The 25,007-nt window shown below is 40.0% G+C and overlaps 1 protein-coding gene across 1 annotated transcript in view; it reads right to left on the bottom strand.

The window, feature by feature from the left end:
• Positions 1–11,634: 11,634 nt before the first annotated feature.
• Positions 11,635–25,007, bottom strand: part of sema3d (sema domain, immunoglobulin domain (Ig), short basic domain, secreted, (semaphorin) 3D) — a 32,408-nt gene continuing 19,035 nt past the window's right edge. The window contains exons 9-18 of the mRNA XM_044194756.1: positions 24,833–24,947; positions 24,508–24,577; positions 24,261–24,405; positions 23,410–23,632; positions 22,893–22,981; positions 22,511–22,552; positions 21,675–21,832; positions 19,416–19,480; positions 19,069–19,208; positions 11,635–13,947 (exon numbers count right to left, since the gene is read on the bottom strand). Of these exons, the coding sequence (XP_044050691.1) occupies positions 13,483–13,947; positions 19,069–19,208; positions 19,416–19,480; positions 21,675–21,832; positions 22,511–22,552; positions 22,893–22,981; positions 23,410–23,632; positions 24,261–24,405; positions 24,508–24,577; positions 24,833–24,947 (1,512 nt within the window). The 3' untranslated portion in view covers positions 11,635–13,482. The remainder of the gene's footprint in view (positions 13,948–19,068; positions 19,209–19,415; positions 19,481–21,674; positions 21,833–22,510; positions 22,553–22,892; positions 22,982–23,409; positions 23,633–24,260; positions 24,406–24,507; positions 24,578–24,832; positions 24,948–25,007) is intronic.

Raw genomic sequence — 25,007 nt, 5'->3', positions numbered from 1 at the left:
CAGTTTGCAGGAAGAGCGAAGCTGTACAAGCAAATAGATGCAAACAGGCATTTTCACCTGTGAAAAACCTTACGTTTCATTGCCTCAACGCTAACCTTAAACTTTACCATCAGCAATACCACCCCAACCTAACAATATGACCCTGTAAGGATATGAGGATGAGCCTCAAGGGTTTTTACAAAGATAAAAGTACAGGAACACACACATGCAGTTACTTTTTTTTTTTTTTTTACATTTTTAAGCTTAAACAGCAGATAAATCTGATCTTTTGTTTTCCAGTGCTAGATATGGGGTCTGGATTCCCACATCAAATGGAAAACATATGCTACTGACACCTTTATAATAAAATGAAATCACACACTGCAACATTTTTACTACTTACATAAAATATAGTGCTACAGCTAATTTATGCAAATGCCACTGACAAAACTAATAAAATCTTACTGTATGAGACACATGATTGTCAGTTTTCTGCATGAAAAAGACTTAAAATACAGTAAATAAATACTGGTAACTCTTTGGATTGTATCAGGGATGAGGCTGTCACCAGTAACATGCCAACTGCAGGCAGCCTGCTGAAGCAGCCCAGTCAGCATACCACTCAATTAACTGAGTTTTCGGTTGTGGTGGAACATGATCTTGTACTTAAAGGGCTGTTCTTCAAATTGGTTTCAGCGTTACAGTGCTTAATAAAGATCAAATAGAGATGTCTCAAGACACCTGTGTGCATGTGTGTGTGCGTAATGTAACAGAGACCCCTCGACTGCTCCCCAGAGACAGGGCTTGACACAGAAGTTAAGAATAGCCCTGGCTGTATTACCACCAGTCAGGGGGAGAAGAGGCAAGAAGGGGGGTAAGTGACACCATGCCACATGGGAGATGACTAGTAGACACAGGAGCCTTCGTCCTTCATTGGACATCTCTTTTACCTGGCATAGATTTATACATATAATCTAACCGATGACCCCTCCAACCTCTCAAAGAGAAACATGTACACACACACAAATGCAAGCTGCTTCTGCGCCTTACATGTCAGGCATACACGGGTTATGGCGTTCGGATCCTAACCTCTTATTTTTAGACTGAGTAAACAGTGGTCTGTGCTTGAGATGTCCATCATCACTGAGTGTGATACCATGAATTGTAGGAGGTGGGTGGAGAAGATGAAGAGAAGGAGGAGGGGAAGGGGAAGAGCGGGAGGCAGGAGGAGGGAACAGGAGGAGGAGATGGATAATCATCAGGAAGTAGGATTGCCAGAGCGCTTAGGCACATTCTTGACTTTAGAGTCATGAAGACCTAGGGCTATTATCACTGATTAAAGGACATAGATGCAATCTGTATCACAGCTTGGTTACTGCTGTCATTTCAAAAGCATTTTTATTTCTCTGACAGCCTAACAGAACCCTATTTATTGGGTTTTGTTGAGGCCTGGGTTTGAGGACAGATGGATGGACAGGGAGAGGCAGAGGAGCTACAAAAACAACATATCAGTGGATGTTGAACGGTGTGACCTGTGCTACACATGTCACACTTACACATACACCCGCACAAACAGTCTTCTCACATGTCAGGTAAGAGGTTGCGACCCTGCACCAACAGCTCTGTTTCCTTTGCCATTGAATACGAGAGCTTCATCCAGGATCCCTGAAAGGAAACACTGCACTGAATGACCTGTCAAAATAGGTGTATGACAGCAGGCCAAGGACTAAATGCGTGTGTGTATGTGTTTGCATGGGTGTCTGTGTTGACACTAAGAAAATGGAGACATGAATAGCTATATTCAAGCCAGCAAAACAGCTACTAGAGGTGGTGCTAAAGCAGTATTGGTGATGATGTCTGATAATCACCCGTCATTTGAGATAATTGGGTAATTGGGGTAATGGGTTTCACTGTGGTCCTCTGAGCTCATCATTACTAACAGGTATGGACAGCTATATTTGTGCCATCTACACTAGCTGTCCAATGGTATACATAATAGGATGAGCCAGAGGTAATTGGCTGCTGGCTATATTTTTATTTGGGGTTTGAATACAACACAGAGAGACTAAACCAGGATTTGAGGGGAAAAAAGCAAAGAGAGAATGAGCTAAACACAAAGTAAGCAAAATGATGAAAAAAAATAACGGTGTGCAACCGAGAGGCTCTGCCAGGTGGTTAATGGTAGTTCGGGGTTGGTCAATGTGCAACATGGGGAAAGACAGAGCGCATTACAACAGCAGTCTAACATTAATGTCCCTTTGCTATTATAGATTTAATGACATGCTGGGTGGTGTCCAACTACATTTAACGCGCTCATTTGCATAATAGTGCTGCCCTTACAACACTCACAGGGGAGTAATACCTCTCTGTGATCAATCTCCCTCTCTTTATCTCTCCCTTGCACTCGTTCATATACACACACAATCGCACAAGAACGAATGACCATTAGCATACACTTTGCATAAACAAAGCCAGTGCAAAAAGGGCACTGATGTAATATATGATCAAGCCAAATCACCAGTTGTAAAAAAAAAAAAAAAAAAAAAGATCCCTCCACCATTAAATAGTTTGTCTTTTATATTACACATTAATATCATGGGCATTTTCCTTTGACATATTCCCTTTACGCTGGGGGTGACAAAAAATCAGAACATTTGGTTTTGCTAAAAAATGCTAAATTGTATTCTGTTCTATATATGAGGCAAAAAGTACTGTTGAAGTCCATAGTCTTTAACTGTCAGTCTCAAAATAGATATCAGACACCATTGACAGGAATAGTTGAGCCTTGAATCCAGTGAGCAGACCAGAACAGCTGGAAGGACTGAGAGTCATGAATCTTATGAAATGACACTTTCCACTGAGAATGTTATACCATTTATCAAGTTGATTGTGACTTTTATTTCATCTCTATCTCTCGCTTTCTCTCTACCTAGGTAGCACACACACACATATAGCTAGTGAGTAGGAATCTGAACCACCATAAAATTCATAGCAGGTTGGATGTGACCTCCATGTCTAGTGTGAAATATATTCTCTGCTTATTCCTTCACATATTTCAACTTTAAGCATGGCTGAAGGAGCCATAAAATGGCAGTGAATGCGGTCATCTGTCACTTGCAGAAGGCTACCGAACATCCTCTGCCCTGATGATAGCGGTGCCCTTCATGCATGCCAAAACTGGTGCCTCAGTACCGCTCACTATGCAAGCACTTCTAATGCAATCTTGTATTTCATTAAATATAGTCGTTAAAAAGAGTTAGTGTTGGGATAAGATTTAATCTGCTGAACATGAGACTCTGTCTGATTCAGGTGGAAGACAGAAAAACGAATACCTGTGGATGTATTTAAATAGTTGTAAATATAATATTTCATATTTAATAATACTGCAACAGCATTTGCATGAGACATATGGGAACGAGTATTTCCATTTTGATTTGACAGAGACACTGACCATGTGTGTGTGTTTGTGTGTTGGGAGGTTGTCATGCTGGAAGACAGGAATGTGCCTGCCATGAAGCAACATGACAACCAACATGCACGTGGATTTGGGAAAGACATCAAAGACTGAGCCATATGGGTAAGGTTACCAAAACCACAGGAAGGAAGAAGGAAGGGAGGAAGAAGGGAGGAAAGAAAGAAAGAAAGAAAGAAAGAAAGAAAGAAAGAAAGAAAGAAAGAAACTACATAAATATTACAAAAAAACGTCCATTTTACAGTCTACCACATATAATCATCATAATAGACTACCATGTGTCTGGTGACGATTAAGGAAAGTAATTAGCTAGCAATGAATGTAGAAAGAGCTCATTAAGACAAATGCTAGAAGAGGGGGCTTATCACAGTCGAAGAGGCACAGTCAGCTTCTCCTTTATGAAAGCACTGAATCATCAGTCATACAAATCAGTTTAAAATACAAGAAAGCTATGTAAAGACCTGCTGTGATCACCTGGCCATGACATCAGTTTTATGAATGCTGAAGCGATGTATGGGATGCAGAGCCATGGATGTCATTTTTCATTTCCAGCTGCATACAATAGGCCTGGCAAACTGGACTGTTTCTCTTCTGATGACTGGCATTCATTACTAGGACATCTGAATGGCCCTAAATCTAAAAAGGATTTTCACTCAATAGGAGCATAGCCCATCCATTTATCTTTTCAACTGAAACTGATTAATACTGAGAATGCCAATACTTACTGCCCTTGTATTGCTATTCTGTCACCAGCACCAAATCTTGTTAGCAATCGTAAATAGAAATGTGACACGTCAAATGCCCGTCTATATATATCTTAGTCTGGTGATGATATTGCACTTTGCATGCAGTGGGGTTAGTAGCACTTAAGGTCACTACAAATCTGCCTGCTGAGTTTAATAGTCTGATTTCTGTTATTATTCAGCCTGTTAGTGTAGTTCCCTCTTTTATTGCTTCTTCTGGAAGTAAGATTTTGTCTTATGTAATGTTGTTGTGAATTTGGCTAGGCACCTGGGGACTTAAATCAAATACCCCTTGGTCTTAATAAAACAGTCCTGTTTGGAAGTTATCCACAGTAAAACAGAGAGGAACATTGTGTGTGTTATTGCAAAAGAACAACAGATTGTTTGCAAAACAGCCAGTGTGGACCTTGTAAAATGGGAGTGACGAAACAAGGCAAACATGCAGAAATGTCTTAATAAGTTCTTCTGCAAATGTTTTAAGTTAAAGGAAATAAACTCTGCAAATTCCTTTTCATTCAAAAGAGACATAAGAATAGAGGTGCCTGCAGTCTGTGCTTAAAAGTATCAACTGGAAAGCCACAGTGCTGCAGCTGTTATAGTGACAAACATTTCATCTAAGCTCCAGACGCTGGCAGCTCCTAATCATTCACACCTCTGGAAAATACTTAGAACATATCAAGCGCACACACACACACACACAGTAACACACATACAGTCTTAAAAGCACTCAGGAGTCTCTATGCCACCTTGTTTGTTAATGTGTTAAACAGGGTTATGATACCTTTCCTGGGTTGCACAGCTAAAGGCCCTGTTCTCTGAGCCAGCCACTAGCATTTGAGCTCTAGCACACCTTCTTATGTGATTTGTTATTTTTTTAGAAATGTGAAGATCTGTTTATCTCATTACCACTGTCATTACTGCAGGTGATAATTGTAAAGGGTTCAACAAAACTGCAATGTACTAAAAAGCTGAGAATAACCCACAGTTAAAGTGATGTCAAACATTTGTAATATTGTTCCTTGCACATCACCTCATTCTAAAACTACAAACCCAGGGTACACACATAGTGTGGTGTAAGTAGTGAAGGAATCACAATTGATCAATGTCAATAAGAATACAACAAATGCACTTAATCATCAAATGAAATCAGGCAAAAACACAGGAAAAAGCTGCATTGAGAAAAGTCCCCCAAAACTGCATGATACAGGCTGCCCTACATGGCGCTCTCACACACTGTCCCTCAGCTCAGTGTCCCTGAATGAGCAAGTGAATTAGTGACCCCAACAGGCAAGTGTCTGACCATGGCAGGAAAAAATGCAGCTTTTAAACCTATTGTTATTGGTTATAATGCATAACAAATCGGCTTTGAAAAAGAGAAGGAATTTTTCTCACCCTGGAGTCAAGCAGAGGGAGGGCAGCATTGCAGGCATGTTTAGTTTGAGCTGCCAAATCCTCAGTGGTATGATGTGATGTGGTATGACTGAAGAAGGAGATGCCATCACATGCCATCAGGCTGTAGAGGGATACTAATCCCAAGTATCCACTTTTCTCTCTCACCTTTCCTAATATCTGACCACTTGTCACGTATCCTACTCAGTGTCTGAGATCAATATGATGAAAACCTCTCACTCTTTATCTCTGTATTTTTTTTCTGTCCCCCTATCTCAGTGTCCTACTGTCTTGTTATTGGTCCCTCTATCTGTCAGATGGGGCTTAAAAATGACTTTATCACTATAAATCACTATAAATTTAGTTGGGGGGCTGAGAAGTGGGGGCACGGATAGACGCTCTGATGGTTTAATGTCTCTCCAGTAACTGAACTGCTTCAGAACTCTTAACAGTATCCAACATTGTCAAAGTGCAAGAGAATTGAAATAAAAAATGAAATACAGTAGTGATGATGTGATGCCACTCATTTCAAACATGAATATATAAGTATAAATAGATTGACATGGTATGAGAGTCAGCCTGCGCTTCCTTCCCTTACAGTTGATATCTGACATAAATCCAGGAAATATTTTCCAAATGAGATTAGTGTAGTCCGTGTGGCGGCAAAGCAAAGCAAAGATACACTAAAGATATGTGACCAATTGGAAAAACCGATTGAAAGGCTAAAGGTCAATGAGGTGTGGCATCAAACTGTACTGAAAGCCATATCCATTTCATGGATACGCACACTGGGTTTGCCCCTGGGATCTGTGGATGCCAGCAGCAATATGAGACACACGCAGAAACAAACACACACACAGACATGCAAACACAACTACTCATACTGAAACACATACAGTTAGGAATGTAGTCTGTTCTGTTATTGCATACACACACACACACACACACACACACACACACACACACACACGCACACACACACACACAGCTATATCAACACACTGTAATCCCTAATGCAATAAGGCTCATGCTGACGCAGACATTCAACTCGATGCCAATTCATTAAGTACATTAAATTAACTGTATAATTTGAAAGCATTGTCTACAGATCTATGAATCACTCTGTCGCTGTACCTACAGTTCTGCTCCATTTGGAAGGTGAATCCAGAATCTAAAATGTGAAACAACAGTAAAATCTGCTCATCTGTTTCTCAGAAGTCTTTAAATTAGGGAATCTGATATTTTTAACATAATTTGTGTAAATTGTTTAAAATTATTATATTCAAATTGTATAATTGTGGAGTAGCTAATGACTAAAATAAGCTGGAAATGTCAACTCTGTCAACCCTCATCATGTAAATCACAAGAGTCTGTAAGAGCCATTATTACGGTTAGTATAACTTTATTACTGTAATTAAAGTTTGTGACTACAGTGGGAGTAAATTGTATGATGATTAGGTGAAGAGATATAAGTAATATAATGTTAATTTGTTAAGTATTAGATAAATGTAACCCTGACTTTGTACTCGACTGTATGAATAAAGTCTGAATTGTGTAATGAGCCAAGATACTTACCTGTCGTGCCTTTGAAATCAAGCTACTGTAATTACAGTGTACTTAATATCTGTCAGCCGTATTTTTACTTTGCAGATTCTTAATTATAAATGTACTCTTTTCTTACCTTATTTGTTATTATTGTTTTATCGTTCCTCAGTGTTATTATTTTGATATTCTTTATTTTTAAAAGCTGCTAATACTTGAGATAATACTTTTTTGTGTAATGGAAAAATCTTAAATGTTTCATAAGCAAGCATTGAAATCACTTTCAAATAACTGCGAGACAGGATTTACAAATGTGATGTTTGTTCTGTCAAATATTTGTTCAAATTTAACAGGTTTTCTGTGACTTAGCTGCACCATTGTGTCTTTGATCAAGATAAACATGTCCTCTTTCTGACAGAATGTAAAAACAATTGAAAACTGATACATGAAAAAACAAACAAAGCACCCATATTGACGAATGATTCCTCCATACCCAGAGAGTGATTTTTATACACTCAGTCATCTAAATTCCAACACTGACCAAACACAATCCTTTAGATTATTTTGAGGCTGGTAAATGATATAAACATTCAGTCATATTTAATCCTCTATATTTTCCCACCTTAGTGTGAACCTTGTGGGTCAACACAGCATTGAAGCACATTACAACATAATGGAGGAATAAGTTAATGTATATCCAGTGAAATTGCCAAGAATCTGATGCAGTATAAACACATGCTGTTATATTTTGACAGAGCTGAATTCATTACACTTAAAACCTGCATGGAAGTCAAGCTAACCCAAAGCGGTTTGAAAGAGATATAGAAAATAAGGGAGACCATTTGTTTGCTGATCTACAAAATCAAGCTTGAAATTTGAGCGCTTTCATCACACCCAGTCATGGAAAATGACTGAAAATCCTCTCTGACCCACAATGTTCTGGAAGATTTCCATGTTTACTGAGCTCATTAACCTTCATGGCTGAAGGTACTCTCTTGTGGGTTTGGGTTTCCACAATGCACGGCAGATACAGGACAGCCACAGAGGTTATTGCTAATCAAGCACAACACTTTGTCCACTCTCTTTCTACCCTCTTTTACTCTTTCACTTACTTTTAATTCTCATTGTTACTCTCAGGCCTTACCCCTTCCCCAGGAAAACCAATGCATTTATGACTCCCATGCCTTAGAGATTAACCCATACAGATGCATGGAAAAACACTAAAGTTACCATGGAAACAAAGGGGGGAGAGGAGAGGAGAAGACCAAAGGTTATTGAGAAAAGTTCAAAGTTCACCTGTGGAACACTGGTAGCCAGCAGACCTTATATAAACCTGTGTGAGTGTGAGAGGAAACACAGTACTTGCTCCTCCTTGCATGGCAGTAGCGCTGGACAGCCATCACTCAAATCTTTTCAGTCATACTATGCCTTTAGATTGTTAGTGAGGGGTTGTAGCTCCTTTCATAAACCGGGTGCTGAGAGATGATTCTTTCTTTGAGCATTTAGATTTGTAGAGGAACTATTTGACATGTCTGTTTGTTCAGCATCCCAGTAAAAAGCTGACCATAAACAGAAACAAAGAAGGCAACCATATCCCAGATCCTATGGGATCAGATTAGATTCTAGGAAGGAGCCCATTTTAATTAACCTATTCTTTGAAGAGAGTAAAACAAACCTTACATTTATTTAATCTAATGACACATACAGTACCACAAACACTAGATTTTCACACTATAATTACAATGCTGTTATGATTAATTAGCCCTACTGGAAACCTGATCACTGCATGTGGAGGTCTGCTCCTCTATAATCCTTTACACATGTCTGTAGCATGAGAGTTCAATAGGCAAAAACCACCATGAATAAATGGGATGTGTAATAATACGGTAAGGCGAAGGAATAGCTTCATTAAAAATTGGGGTGAGATTATGAATAGTTTTACATCAAAATGAACGTGACAAAATGTTTTGTATGTAACCACAATATCTTTCCCTTTGCAGTTCTGTAGTCTATACATAAAATATCAGAAACACTTACAGATTTCTGTAGCTGTCCCACTACCAAGTTAAAGATTTTTAGAGTAAAAACAATTATCAGATTGATTCCATCTATGATACTAAAATGATTTAGTGAGTGATCCTTGATTCTTAGAGGTAATTAGGAATTGTCTCTTATCTCACAGCTGTTACCAACACAGTTGTACTAGCAGCAGTTAAGATATCATCACAATGAATACATTTACAGACACACATTCAGTGGTTATATAATCAGAAACTTTTCTCATGTTTGAAAATGTCTGATTTGAAAATGTCACAAGGTTTGTGTGACAGACATTTCTATGCCACATGAAATGAGTATCTTTCCCGTGTCCCATGAGGGAAAGACTAAACTGAATTCTACAACCACAGGCCAGACAAACTGCCTTAAACTGTCACAGACGACACTAGATTCAGACATACAAGTTAAGTTACATATGTTTAATATCTGATTATACTCAAAACACGTAAGTACAATCAGAATGGCTGCTACTTGAATTTTTTTATTTGCCAGTAAGCCTCCTGTTGATAAAATCTGAAGGAGTATTCCCTCCTTCAGGGGTCTTTTGTGACCCCTGACCTCTCATGAGAAGAACACGGACCTGATCAAAACCTCTGTGAAAGCAGAGCCAAATGACACCCGATATCCAATCAGCAGCGATGACCCCACAGCCGACGCAGGAAAAACTGCATCTACATTGCATGTGTCACAGCAAGGGAGAACCACAGGGCAAAGATCGTTCAGAGGAGACATCTCATTTACATGGATTTTCAAAGCAGCTCTTTACACAACAAATGAAAACATCTATCATAAGGTGTGTTTAGGATATTCACTGCATCCTGCCTGTCCTGCCACAAATCCAGGAGTGAGGAGAGATCGTGTACGTCCGTAAATCAGGCAAAGGGAACCCAGGTAGTCATTACTCCAAGGGAACAACTGTTTCTAGCTCATACATGCATACCTCTCGCCTTCCAATACCCCCAGGCAGCCATCAATACCGCCCAGCCCAACAGCTCCCATACAACACTTGGCTGCTTCCACCTGGGCCCAGAAGTTCACCGTCAACGCCTGATAAACAGACACATCTGCACAGCTGTAAATACCCTGTAATATAGAACCAGAAACACCTCTGCGGCCTGACATCTCAATTCCGCTCTCATCTCCTTTTTCTCTCCCTCTAGTCTTCCTGTCATGATGTTTGATATCTTGATTCTGGCGTGGCCGCTGTAGAAGTTTGCTGTGGGACTGTGTTTATTGGAAAACACCTTTGCTTTAAATTCTTGCACCTGGGCATGCTTGCATAAACTGACACCGATATGTGTTCACTGTTGTCAAGATAATGGAAGCAGACAGAATGACAGATTCGGGTCAACATATATTGCAGTCTGTATGGTCATTTGTATGTGCTAACTCTCTCTAAGTGTATGTGACACTTGCACTCTCGATAATTCAGGCATATTTTGAAGTTTGAGCCTCTCTTTAACCCCTTTAAATCAAAAGAGACACTGAAATGTGTTCTTCAATCACACCTAAACTGACCCAGAATAACAAGTATATTTTAATTCAATTGAAAAACTAAATAACTCCACAATGCATTGCCAAATAATGCATCCAAAATAATGGAGGCATAGAGGCTCTGCTCAGCTTAGTAGCCAGGTATATTATAGCACACAGCTCTCACTAACCAATGTAATAGTTTTTAAGGAATGTAATAATAGATTTCTGATGCAGAAAGAAATTAAACCACTTTAAACCAGGCCCAGGGTCACTGGACACAGGGAAACCACTTAAAATGGAGACAGTGGAAAAGGAGTATACTGTGTGCGTGTGCCTTTGTCTGTGTGTGTATTCTGTAAGGCCACTACAGGGGTCCTAAGCTGACTTGCTCACTCATTACACCAATCACATCAAATTAAGCACTTCCTTCCATAAAATCTGGTTTCTTTGCCTGAATTCTCTTTCCTTGTTCAACCCCCACTGCCTCTGTCTGCCTGTCTATCGCAGCAAGTCATCTTTACTCATTGGTTCTTCTCCAGCCAAATGTGAAGGTCAAGTTAACTCTGTGCACAGCAACTGACTGACGCTTACTATGTCTACATTGTGAAGAGCTCCTTATGGGGAAGCATAACATCTGACTATAGACATTTTATGTCAAAGGATTAATGCAAAAATGAGCTTTCCGGAAAAATAACCTGCAGGAAGAATGATTTGTAAGAGAACAAACATCAGCAACACTGAAAAGTGAAGTAGTCCTTTCTTTTGACTGTTGCCACCCTCAGCACAGTATGCAGTGTGGTACAACATTTGCATTGCTTGCCACTAAATTATATGGTGATTATAATGTACAAAAGTGGGTTCAAGCATTTGTTTTATATTTCTAGAATAATGCTGTCTTAAAGCCTGTTCTACTCCATTCTTGGTGTCCCTTTGCTGCTTCCTTTGCAGCTGATAAATTAACTATAGACAAGGAGGCAGTGCTTGAAATATTTATTGTCTTTGTTACAAGAAACAAGGAGAAATCACTGTGGAGAAACTCAAAATGGGAGACTTAAATTCTGTTCGTACGTACATATGTATATAGAGGGCAAGTAAACATAATGAAATGGGAGGCATGGAGGTTTCTGTAGGCCATAAAATGCTGATCATTTCACCAGATACAGTAATAGTTGTGTAATGGGGGAGGCCCATATATGAGACCAGTAAAAGAGTTACAAGGCTATTGAGAAATATTGTTTTTTTATATCTTTATATTAGTATGGGAGAAATGCAGTATGATAAATGCAGTATTTCTGCAGCTACCCCAAAATCAAATTTAAGAGGTTACCACTAACTCAGTTAAAACAGAGTACTCCAATGACTCTGATAATGTCTGTGACATTAAGATCATTGTCATATTGTTGTCAGCATTATATCCAAGCACTGTGTATAATATCATCTAAATTATTATGTAAGTCTAAAAATACTACTCAGGTCAGACACATTGGGTTGCATAATGCTTGCTTTTCACACTCATGCCACTAATGTTGATGCCTTTACAGCTTTATCAGTTTATTCTAGGAAACCTGTAACATGTTTAGTTTGATCACAAGCTTTCATATTTTGCATGGTTTCTCCTGAAGGCGTCTACTTCCTCTCTCTCGTTCACACACACACACACACACACACACACACGCACGCAAACGCACACACACACACTAACACTAAACAAGAGACCAGCTGGTCCTGAATCATTCTGACATCTGCATACAGTGTACAGGGACTCGTGTTGCTATATCAGGAGAGGCTCAGCTGAAGTAACCCTAACCCATTCTCAGCCTGTCTGCTGTCTGCTTGAGACCACTTTTACAGTAATAGATTTTCTGTATATTGATTTTATCTCTTCACAGAATGTAAGCAAGCAATTCAGGGAACAGAGGCTCCAAGACAAATGTATTTAAATAACTTCCAAAAACAGCAAAAAAAAGAATCTACAGTACATAGGAGTGAAACATTTATACAAAAATATGTCATTTTGTCGGTCCAAACATAATACATGATTATCATTATAGTCGTACAGATCAGTAATAAGACTAAATTGAGCATGCTGTATCTCCTGTACATGTTATATCAATATTTACAGTCATTCAACATGAATGCATTGTCGTCACCTCAAGCAAATTTGTGTTTGTATATTTTCCCAATCTCACCAAGTCAACCATATGTTTTAATATCATCAAATGATAACCTCTATTAACCATCAGTCTGTACTGTTGGGGAAAATAAAACTTTGCCAGTGAAAGCTGTAGGAAAGACCAGCCATGTTGCAATTCTTCATCTGGTCAGCTCATCTCCAGTAGCACTGTAGCTGAAATAGAAGTCAATGGATGACTTTGCAAAATTTACTGTTTTACATGTTGCAAAAACCATTGTTATTTAGTCTATTTTGTTGTTTTCTTTGAAACATGTTATCTGCAAACAGGACAGAATAATGATCTCAGTTGTATCCAGATCATTTAAACCATTTTCCTTTTGGAATTTGCTGTAAAATTAAGAAGGAAGATTCAGAGAAAATCACTGAACTGATATTTTTCCTGAAAAAAACATTTTCTTTCATACTGTAGCTGGCAGATGAATGAAGTTACATATTCACAACAATACTATTTTAAATTGCTTGTTGAAGTTAATATTTATTTATTTTGAATTCTTGAACTGTATTTCACTGTTAGTCTTTCGTGCTGGGGTCTTTCATGAGTTAGATTTTGCTTGCTCTTGATCTGTCATTGCAATTTTACAGTTCTGTGTCACGTCTATCGAACCGGTGATGTTTTCTTACCACATCCCTTACTGCGTTGCTGTCCTTACCACCCTCCCTTTTTCCTGTTTTCCTCCCTCTTCCCCCCTCTCTCTGTGGTTTCTCCTGTTCCTGCTCTTCTTCATTTCCTGGATATATTTCCATTTGCCAACTCCTAAGCCTCGTCCTCGCACCCTTGACGGTCTCTTCTCCAGCCACAGTGAATCACAGTACTCCTCCAGAGAGGCAAAGGGAGAGCTCATCACTCTCAGGTAGTCTTTATAACGCTGGCGGGACTCAGCGCCGTGGCGTAGCTCCACCACGGGGGTTTCAGTGGGCTTGGGCTTCCCATCCAGTTGTCCATGTGTAACAAGTTGCAGCGTGAGCCGGAGGAGAGTGTGGGTGAAGTGTGTGTGCTCTTGAGCCACGCAGAGATACACACCAGCATCAGAGACGTAGAGGGAGCGAATCAGGAGACCTCGATCTGTGTGTACAACACGGTCATCCAGCTTGACCTGGGAAACAAAAAGAAACATATAAGAGCTTCATCACAAAGGAAACAAGGGACTACATTTGCGTTTATCAGACCAGCTAGTACACAATACAACACAAAATTATGAAAATATTCCTTTCTTAATGCCCTTGAAATTATTTTTTTCATAAATCAAGATTCAAAGCTATACTACAAAACAACAAAAAATGCTGTGTCTCTACTCCAAAACAATCAATCACAATGACTGCACATTATAAAACACCAGCTTGATACCTGCAACCTTGTTTACACACATACATTTTCACGCCTGATTTGTATCCAAGGTGTGTTAAACATGGTAATGACCCCTGAAACAGGAAGCATATTGAATTGGGTGTGGTGAGGGTCCCCCACAGCATGGGGGGGCTAGGGGTCATTATGTGGTGTGGAGAGATATATAGATGCTTGATGAGTGTAAACACTAAGCAAAGGCTAAAGAAGGTATTTGGCAAAAATGTGTGTGTGTGTGTGTGTGTGTGTGTGTGTGTGTGTGTGTGTGTGTGTGTGTGTGTGTGTGTGGGAGAGTGCATGTGCTTGTTGTTAAGGAGTAAGGGTTAGTAGTGTGCTAATGTTTATGGTCCGCTCTTTTCATTTAGCATCCACCATGATTCATCAGGTGGCATGGGTGCTGTCAGGGCCTAAAACAACACAGCTGTGTTCAGTGGACAAGAGAAAGAGCATGAGCATGTGTGTGTCCAGCGTGTGTGTGCGTGCGTGTGTCCGCGCATGTGTGGATGCTTCAAAAGCATACCTCCCACAGCCTTGCTCTGACCCCCCCAGAGGTGTAACTGATAAGAAAGTTAGAGAAGGAGGCACGGGTGTAAAATATTTGCCTGTGTGTGTGTGTGTGTTGTGGCTTTGTTTTCCCATGTCCGTCTACATATGTGTGTGTGTCAGCGTCTATATGGTGGTTTCTAGGTCTGACACTGATGATGTGTTGTCCAGCTAGAGGCAGACCCACAGGCCTTAGAGGCTCTTTGGACCTTGACCTTTACCCACATTAGACTTACTAGTCTGTCTCCTATCACATTCTCATTTCCTGACACACCTGACTGACTTGACAAAACACATGGGATATATATTAAAAACATAAAATCTCACCAATGCAAAGTCTCTGCAGAGACGTTGGGCAATTTCTTAAAATCAATCAGTATATTTGTGTTTATTTGTGTGCCTTTGAAGCCGTCCCGCCTCTGTCATCCAAAATCAAGGCATCTGTGACTAAATGGCAAATGCCAGACATTTAAACTCACCCAGATGGTCTGTCTTTATTTGTGTACCTGTGTGTGCGTGTGTGTCTGTGTATATCTAGGCATGCGATTAAGCCAACATACTCCTGCAAGGAATAGCAATGCAGCTTTTAAACATATTGTACAGAGTTCTGTGTTTGTAGGGACACTTACATGCATATTTGTATGTGTGAACAAGTGTGCATGCATGAGGAGCAACTCAATGAAACACAGCTTTTAATAGTTAAATGAATCACAAGTGTGAGTAAGTACCAGGTTAAGAACTTCCCATGCTTTCAGGAAGGCTGTGTTCTAATGAACACTGTGGATGAAAGTCAACGTAATCCATGCTTTTCGTATTACAAATTTTCTAATGGGCCAGCATTCCAGGCTCCAGGAGGTGAATGCACACACAGACACCAACAGACACACACAAACATGATGTGAGAAAGACAGAGAAATCTCTTCCAGCTCACATCTTTAATAGCTGACCTTTATGACGGGATAAGAGGAGGGAGTGCGTGTATGAGTGTATAATGAGAATGAGTATTGGGGTGGGCTGCAGGTGCTGTTAGCAGCTGGTCGAGGATGCCTTTATCAAAACCCATCAGGGGGCAGAAAGTGTGGAGAGAAACGCAGAAGGGACTGTGGGACACGAACACGAAAAGTATGACGAAACAAAGTAGACGAAGTAAGGAACATGAAGGCAAGAATTAAGAGAAGAGAGATTAAGGTGTGACTGATGAGGGAGGTTGAGGGACAGGGGAGGAAAAGGGATGACAGACAGGAGGAAACAGAGAGGGAAGAAAAGCACAGGGAGTGAGAGGTTGAAATGAGCCAGACACTTCACACATCGACTGCTCCAACACCACATGTCCAGCTGTTAGAGCAGGTAGACCACCTTGTCCCGCAGGAGTTGAAACCCAACATCACCAAACCCAACTATATACAAGATGGAACACAATAAACCAATACATACCTTGTTCATGACTTAAAACCAGAATTTCCTTTGTTAACAATGATAAACTTTGGGTGGATTTGTTTGATATGGGTGTGGTTTTAATATTCTAGCCAATCAAGTTCCAATTCATAAAATGCTAGTGATAAGGGTGCAGCTTTTTTTTACTTGACACAGCTGCCAGTAAATGCAACATTACCGACAGGTGGTAATGGCAAAGAAAGAGAGAAAGCAGTGACTAGAACTGAAAAGAACAAAAGAAACAGTGACGGTGAAGTCATGTCCCCGCACAGAGATGACAAAAAAGTCAAATAGCTTCAAAGTAACAAGGCTCAGACAAAAACACTCTGAAAAGCATGCCATGCTACACAGTTCAAACTAAGACACACACACACACAACTAATTTCTTCCATCAGAGTGTGTTTCTTTGACCTCCAGCTTGGTGTGGTTCACTTGAACTTGTTTACTTTGTGTTGACTGCCAGCAGCATTGCTGGGGTTTGGCCAAGAAAACAGAGTGAAAACTAACTAGCACTTATTTTATAGCTAAAGACATTTTGCCTGTGAGCAGAATGGAGAAAGAAAATGTATTCAAGCATTAACCTCACCATCTACCCAGGATTAAGAAAATATTTCTCTCAAACTCTTATTTTTCCTATTCAGTTTGAAAGCCATGTTTGTAGTCTGATATGTTAATTAAATGTTAATTTATTAGCCCATTAGTAGAAACAGTTTATTTTTCAGCCATGTATAATTACTTAAAAATCCAAGCATTTGCGCTGCAGTTTCCTTTTGTCTTGGGTAATCTATATTTACAAACATCTGAGATGTTCACTGGCTGCCCTGCCAAAGAGCTGTGTTTGCCCATTTAAATTTTTAATTTTGTTCCCCAAAAAACATTGTTTGAATCATAATGAACCATCTGGTTTCATTATCAGGACATTCTTCACTAAACACTAAAGCAGCATTTTTAAGTTATATATCATGATAAATATCAACATTTGTCAGTGTGACAAACTTGTGTAAAAGATTTTGCTGTAAAACCCAGCCTGAGTCTGAATTATTATTTAATAATTGAATTATAATGTATCAGAAAAAAACATTGAATTGGGCTGCCAGTTAGACCAGGTGGTGGCTCTCTCTACCTTTGCATTGGTAGAGACAGATAAAATTTCAGTCACCTACAAATTTTTATGTACCTACTCCAACACAGCCAAACCTCTTGCACGTTTTGCCATTATAAACACCACTGAACTTGCTGTTGATCCATCATATTCTGCACATTCTGCTGTATTTGTTTAGCTTCTGTGTCTATCACATAACAATCATGAGGGAGGAAGAACTCCTGCATTCATTCCTTCATCACTTTGTCTAGAGTACAATAGGTCACATATCGTTGCATGCCTAGATACACAAACACAGAAAATACCCTGTTGTGTTCATTACCCCAAAACACATGGCTGTCCCCAGGGAGCACTCTGTTATGATTTCTGCTGCAGGGGATCATAAAGAAACACACATATACGCACACACACGCACACACAGAGGAAAAAACAAGGCTTTCTGCTGTGCGAGCCTATAAAGGAACACATGGGTCTTTAGTGGCCACTGCACCTGTCAGTGTGTTTACATTCAGCCCTGAGAGAGAGGACAGGGGACCAGTTGTGGGAGTAAATAAGTGTAGTGGGAAGTGGGGAGAGAGAAGAGGAGTGAGTGGGTTGAGTGGTAAACAGGCCACTCGCAATGGGTGGAGGAATGGTATGGGTATGTTGACAAGGGAGGGGAGGGCTGGGTAAGCAGGTGTCTGTTGTCTCATTCAGGAGACGAGTGTCATTATCAGTGAGTTCCTTTCAACACCTCAAACACAAACACATTACCTCTCCGTCCCTGTATGTCCTTCTCTGCCCACCATCCTGTCTCCCAGGATCTGAGTTTTAAAGTGATTTTGGTCCCATGCAATGACAAAACTGAACAGTTTTGTAAATAAAAACTACATTTATGAATTGACATACAGCAAAATGTCACAGGGTGGATTCAAACCCAGGCCGCTGAGGTAAGAACTCAGCTTTGGTACATGGGACACAAGCTCTACCAGGTGAGCTACCAGTATTAGTACATCACATTGAGTTTTCAGCTAAAGTGGTTGTTTTATTTTTGTTTTAAGTATTGCTTTGTGTGAAGTCCATATGTTATACAGCTTTAGTGTCCAGAATTTGTATACTGATCCACCACTTCATTTTGCTGTCCAGAACACAATTGAAAGGATCTACAGTCTCCTACTCAATGAGAAAATGCAAAAAAAAAAGTTAAATGCAGGGTAAAATGCATTTCTCATGTTCCTTTTTCCCCATTTGTCATATGAGATAGATAATGTCTCATCCCCATCCTCTTGGGTGGGTCTGGTTTAAGTAATTTATCACCTTTCTCAAAAACAGAGCAGCTGCAGAAATTTTCAGAAAGCCCTGGACACTCATAAACATCAAAAATGACCTTATTCAAGGAACTAAGGAGACCCTGGATTGCTCCCTTATTGCCTATAATTCCACAACTTTTGGGAATTCAACTTTGTATATTAGCTGTGCACAGTATCCTCCCCAAGATAAGCAGGACCTGCAGCAATGTGATTTGTGGCACAAACAGTTGCTGATGGGTTCAAGGCTCATGTTTTGAAGTACTTAGGTAAGAAATGATTATTGCAGTGGCAAATACCTTTCTTTGGCCCTGTTACTTCCTTGCTTTGTGACCTGGCATAAAAAATGGAACCCCTCAGGTACAGTAAACTAAAGAAAAGCAAAAACAAGGTCTACCTTCAGACTTCAGAGAGAGTGGAGAAAGAAAGAGAAGGAAAGAGTGATGAGAGAATTTATGTTTGGGTGGTGAATGTGTGTGTACACGTGTAGATGAGCACACGCTCTGACCTCCTCCATGCGTTCAGATCCAGGTCTCTGTATGTACCACCGGATCTGGGCCTGTTGAGATTTGGGGATACACTCGAGAAAGGTGGAGTTACTCCGCACCCCAAAGAGGACCCGCTCCTCCACAGGTCCTCCAAGAAGTCCTAAAGAAAACACAACTGTTATTGATCCAACAGTCTCTTTTCTGGTTCTAAAAAAGGTATATCCTGCGGGTTTCCTCTAATGACTGGTGAAGTGATTCATTTATCTGTTCACTGGATGTGTATTTACAGCTTACAAAGAAAAAAAAACTGACTTTCTTACAAAGACAGATACAGGCTGAACTTCTTAAGAGAACAAAGTCTACGTACTGTCTTCTGTGTCCCAGCACTGACTGGCCGGGTCGCCATGCTTTATGTCCTGTCTTCTGGCCCGCCTGGCGAACAAACACACAAAGTTGATCAAGATTACAAGTTCATGTCATGTGGTGTGCTTTGGGAGGTTTTTTTTATATGTCATACAATACTGATAGTAATCTTGACAAGGTCATCTGTATAGTATGACAGTTCAGAACCTCGGCACCCAATACACGGCACATTAAAGTGGTTATCAAGGCGACAAGTTAGTAAGAACACAATCCATATATTAAGTTCTTTCTGATTTGGTAAAAAGGTGGAATTGATGATTTTGATTAGCATTTTAGCTTCAGTGTTCAAACACAAAAAAAATAGCCAAACTGAATGCAACACTGAACAAGCTGAAAATAAATGCAACAGTGATCCTTTTTTTTGTTTTGCATCTAATACAAAATTTTTAAAAATGAAGTATAAAGCTTATGTAAAATTACTTTAAAAATAATTAAATATGTAAAAAACATGAAACCATATTAACGTTAAACCATGCCTGGTATTTACTGAACAAATAGATAAAGGACAGTGCCAGCAACCATATTTTCTCATACAAAACATCATTCAAATTTGTTTTATTCAATTTAGCCAGAATGAAACTAATTTACACATTTACACATAAAATGAGTGGAGAAAAGAAGCTAATAAAAGGTAGACCTCTCACACATCTCAAACTGGGGTATGTTTTCTCAAATGTCAAATTTGCATATACTGAAAAATAGGAATGATGTGCTGAACATGTGAAGAAGTTACCTCCAGCAACATATTTTTTACAACCACTTAAAATGTGATTTGTGATGACCTCTGATTACTGGTAAGCCTTAGTGTATTTCTCTGGTTGACACGAACAAAACCTAAATGGAAAAGTAAAAGTGAAATTACCCAACCGCATTCCTACATAAATGTTACAGTAGAAATCACTTGGGCTCTTTCAGTTGTTATTGATTTCACCTCCTCCACCTCCTGTCAGTCCTGTGTGATGGGACATCTGCAGCCTACACTCACTGACACTGTGAGGATCAGCTTTCAAAGAGCCCTTGAGACCTCCACTATTCCACAAACCATAACAGCATCCCCACTGGCCAATAATATGGCAATGTGACCTCTAACTGTAGGGTATGGATCCTGCAGAGCCTCGATTTGTGCAAGCAAGCACACAAACAATAAACACAGACACACATGCTTTTGCACATGAAGGACTACACACTAGAGGTGTTGAATGACAGTAGCATTAATCAGCTGAGGAACAGCGCCTCTAATCAATGCCTCAAATGGACTAATACCCTCTGGCATGGAAAAATGATGAAGAGGAGAAGAAAACCAAAAGGGAAAACATATGTAGCAAGAACTATGAACTCCGTCTGACAGTCCCAGACTGAAGAACCAGGCCTGGGAACACACACATATACACCATGGAAAGTAGGGCACAGAGGGTCAGTTTTCTGTTCCTTTTTTGGATCACACATATTTTCAAGTTCATTGCTGTAAATCATTCCATGCCACATCAAAATCTTTCAAAAATCCTAATGGCATCAAGACAATAAAATGCACCAGCTCTGCGTACCTGAAAGGAAGTAGATTTAAAAGTAAATTTAATTTACATACGACTGTGTGCATGTGTGTGTCCAGGTTACAAATGGTTACATGTTTGATTTTGTAATTCCCCATAAATGTTCTGATATGTGATGCAAATATTTGTGTGAAGAATGTATTTTCTTGATATTTGAACTTACTTCCTCTGCCTGTTTCTAAGTGGTGATATAGTGGGTGATGTGAAGTAGTGTACAACTAAATAACACAGTGGATGGACATGGTATGTTACCTTGAATATTAAAAAATAAAACTGACTAATTTAATGAGTCATGATTTTAAATTATTATTGATATTTTATTTATCTGTGTGTTGGAGTGTGGCCTTGTTGACAATGCCAGTGCTGTGTAACTTCCTCATTTAATTTCGGTAAATGAAACATTTGAGTACAAGTTACCTGTCCTGTCAATATTTTCACATTATTTTCACAACAAAGAAGTGAAACAGTTTCACAAATCAACACTAGACACAATTGAGAGTTACAGATTTGAGCTTTAACAATCCTAAATTTTTACTGTGAATGTATGCATCTACAGGCTCTAAACAAAAAAAATATTAAAGAGGCAAATTCTCACGCTTTTGGGTAATGCTACACAATGGCTACAATTGTGTTGCAAACTGAGTTCAGCCTACCTCTTGGATGCAGGGATGTATTGTGAGCATGTGTGTCCATCCCAGGCGCAGTAGGGGTCTCGTGCCAGGCAGCATTCAGCACAGGCCTGACCATACAGGTGACATCGACTGAGTGAAACCTGGGCCAGGCCTTGACTTGAACCGACGTAGAGCTGTTGCTATAATAAAATGCAAACCACACTCTGCTTTAGGGAAGGTAAACATACAGATCAATTTCAAGTTCAACTTTATTATCCATAAAGGAAATTAATTTGGTTAGAGGTGCAAAAATATGTACATGGAGAAAGCAACAGAAGCTGTCCATAAAACTGTACATTGTGTGGCTTGTTCTAAAAGTTGTTTTGTCGAGACATTTAGTTTTTCCCCCCCTTACACATATATATACTCTTCATCCATCGACATTTCCTCAGGTTTTCTACTATGAATTAAGCTCAAGAATAGCGGGGGTCAAGGTCAACAACTGAAAACACTAGCGAGCATGTACATACAGACACACACACACACACACACACACACACACACGCACACACGCACACACACAGGTCAAACACTGCTGTAGATTAATGGAAGCTGTGATTGGGGTTGAAGTGTCTACTGACACCCGTGACCCTAAGATAATGAGGCAGAAGGGGGAGAGAGAGCCACAAGAAAATGGGGCAGGCTAAAGAGAGAGAGGGAAATTGAATACATGAATGAATTGGGGATAAAAACAGTATGCCTTGTGCCACATCAGACATATACACACAACTGAACACACGTGGCATGTGGCATGAAGGCAGACAGCAGAGAAGACGTGCAGAAATAGTGTGGGAAGAGAATGGATGAGAAGGCTGAACCTGTTTAGAAGACATCTCCATGCTGAGGATGGGAGTGGGAACCTGCAAAAAGTAAAACAAACTTACTTCACCCACTTTAACACCTATATACATTATACCAAATATACATTGCTGGAGCAGGGTTTGAGTAAAAACAACAGATGAGTTTGTTGATTAATAGTTCAGAAAAATCCAGCAGCGTCGCAGAGTTTGTCTGAGTTTGTCTGTATAACAGAGGCACGATGAATATTTCACTGTCTGATGAGTCAACTGTCCCACCGAGGAGGACTGGAGAACAGTTGGCATTGTCTATCAAAAAGCAACGCTCGCAGCGAATGAACGTGTGTGTACTCGCGTTCCTGTATTTGTGGATTTGTGTGTGTAGCTGTGCTGTGCACAAAACCTGAAAAACTTGAAGTTCTTCAAGCACCACTTCCTCTGTTGACCAGTTCTCTTGAGTGATGCTCACCACCTTCAGAATTGAGCCAGCATCTACGACAGAGAGCGAGACAGGAAAGAGGTGGTGTGATTGGGAAAAATCAAGCAAACCACACAACATTTTTCATTCAGAATTGAATAATGTAAACCAGCCAGGTATGAGTACTGTATTGTTTTCATATCCAGTGAAAATGAGTACTTTTAGTACCCATCTACAAAATGTCGACACTGGATCATTCTCTGGATCATTCTTAGACTTTATATATATATAAGTGTTAAAATGTACAAGCGAGTCAGTGCTGAGACCTAAGACAGGATAGTGGATCCAAGTGCAACCTTACATTTATTAATTTTTCTAACAGCAAGACCATAACAGCATCAGCGAAATCTGTTTACGGCTGAACTCATAGTGATCTAGTGCCCTCTGCTGGTCAAATAATGGATTTTCAAGAGACAACTGGGAGGAGAGGTGTGTGTCTCACCTGTTCCCAGGAAAATGACCTCATATTGTCCATCCTCTGCCAAAACTCTGTCCACCACAATCTGAGTCAAGGTGTAGTCCACTCGCACACGTGTGAACACAGGTCGGCCAGTCAGAGGGTAGACAGAGCGATGCATAAGAGGGTGAAATCGAATGAAACTGACCACCTCATCTGGGAAGTCTTTGGTGGTCTTGATCCTTGGATCATATGTCTTGCTGGGACACTAGAGGACAAAATAAAAAATGTTGATCTTGTGCAAAAGTTTCACAATCACATTATGATTTAATTCCTTGAAAGTGTTTAGTGACTGTTTTTCCTATATTTCTTTTCAGCTATCTGACCAATGGTTTCTGTCTAACAATTTACTGGGGCATGTCTCCCTCTGGTGGTCAAATTAAGAACAGCAGGAGGCAAAGAACATCTGGCACATCTGTGTCACTCCTGCTTCCCCTTTCTGTGTATACTATAGCTCAAACACAGTGCTCACTCAGCTGTACACCTGAAGCATACATCAAATTCTCCATACATACCTTTTCCTCCCGTGATTACGTTATTTAAACAAAATTAAACAAGATTAACATGTCAAGTAACCTCATCAAAGCCATGGTTATGTCATACATCATGAGGTTGCATGTGCAGATGTGAGCATGCATACCCTACAGCATCTTGAACATTTCACCATTGAATCCATAGAGGTATACTTTTAAATTAGGCCATGTTTATTATTTTGTAATTAGCAAGAAAATAGAAGATTTTATTCATCTAATTTGCAAAAAGAAAATCATCTTTAGCTAGGAGTGACCAAGTATGAGCGGTCTGTTTGTCTCTGTGCCCTTCACTGGACAACCCACCGTTCCAGGTCGGGGATACGGTATCCTCCCCTCGTATTCTACCCATCGGTGGTCGGGTCCCTCTTTGTGGGCGTAAGGTCCATTAAACACAGCCCTTATGTCTGCCATACTGTACACACACACTGCTGATCCACGGAAAATGGAGCTGTGAGGAAAGCGGAAACAAGAGACCAGGTTAAGGCTTGGGAAGAAAAGGAGAGACCACAGGTGGTGGTGTTGATGATGGTGCGATGAATACTAAACTTACCTGGAGGTGGTGAAGACTGCATACACTGTGGGGTTTTTGCCATCTCTGGTAGGGAGTAGAAAGATGTCCTCTATAAGAAAGAGGTGAAGCAACATAAAGGTTTTTATTACTTTTATCTGCACAGAAGATTGTGTTGCACCTCCATCTTCATTTTTATTTACATGAAGCAGCAACTACAGTCTAATATTGGCTACTGCTACCGCTGGGTCACTGCTGGTGTAACTGGACATTCAGTCCCTTTCTAAAGTGCACTCTAAAGGTAGTTTCTGGAAGATAAAACACCGGTTTATTGGCCTAGAGTTTCACTTTTTATTCTCCGACTTACGGAGCTCATCAAAGTGTGTGTCCACTCCGTCTGGTCCAGGGATAGAACACACAAGTCTGGCTTTGAGGAAGGTGGTCCATTTATTGGTCAGACTCCTCAGCCCACCCACATCATTCTGAAACACAATCACATACACACTATGTAACAAAACCATAGTCAGCATAGTGCAGCTGTC

Source organism: Siniperca chuatsi, linkage group LG4, assembly GCF_020085105.1.
Source record: "Siniperca chuatsi isolate FFG_IHB_CAS linkage group LG4, ASM2008510v1, whole genome shotgun sequence".
Lineage (NCBI taxonomy): Eukaryota > Metazoa > Chordata > Actinopteri > Centrarchiformes > Sinipercidae > Siniperca > Siniperca chuatsi.
Note: the sequence above shows the minus strand (reverse complement) of the source record. Positions and strands in the feature narration are given on the sequence as shown.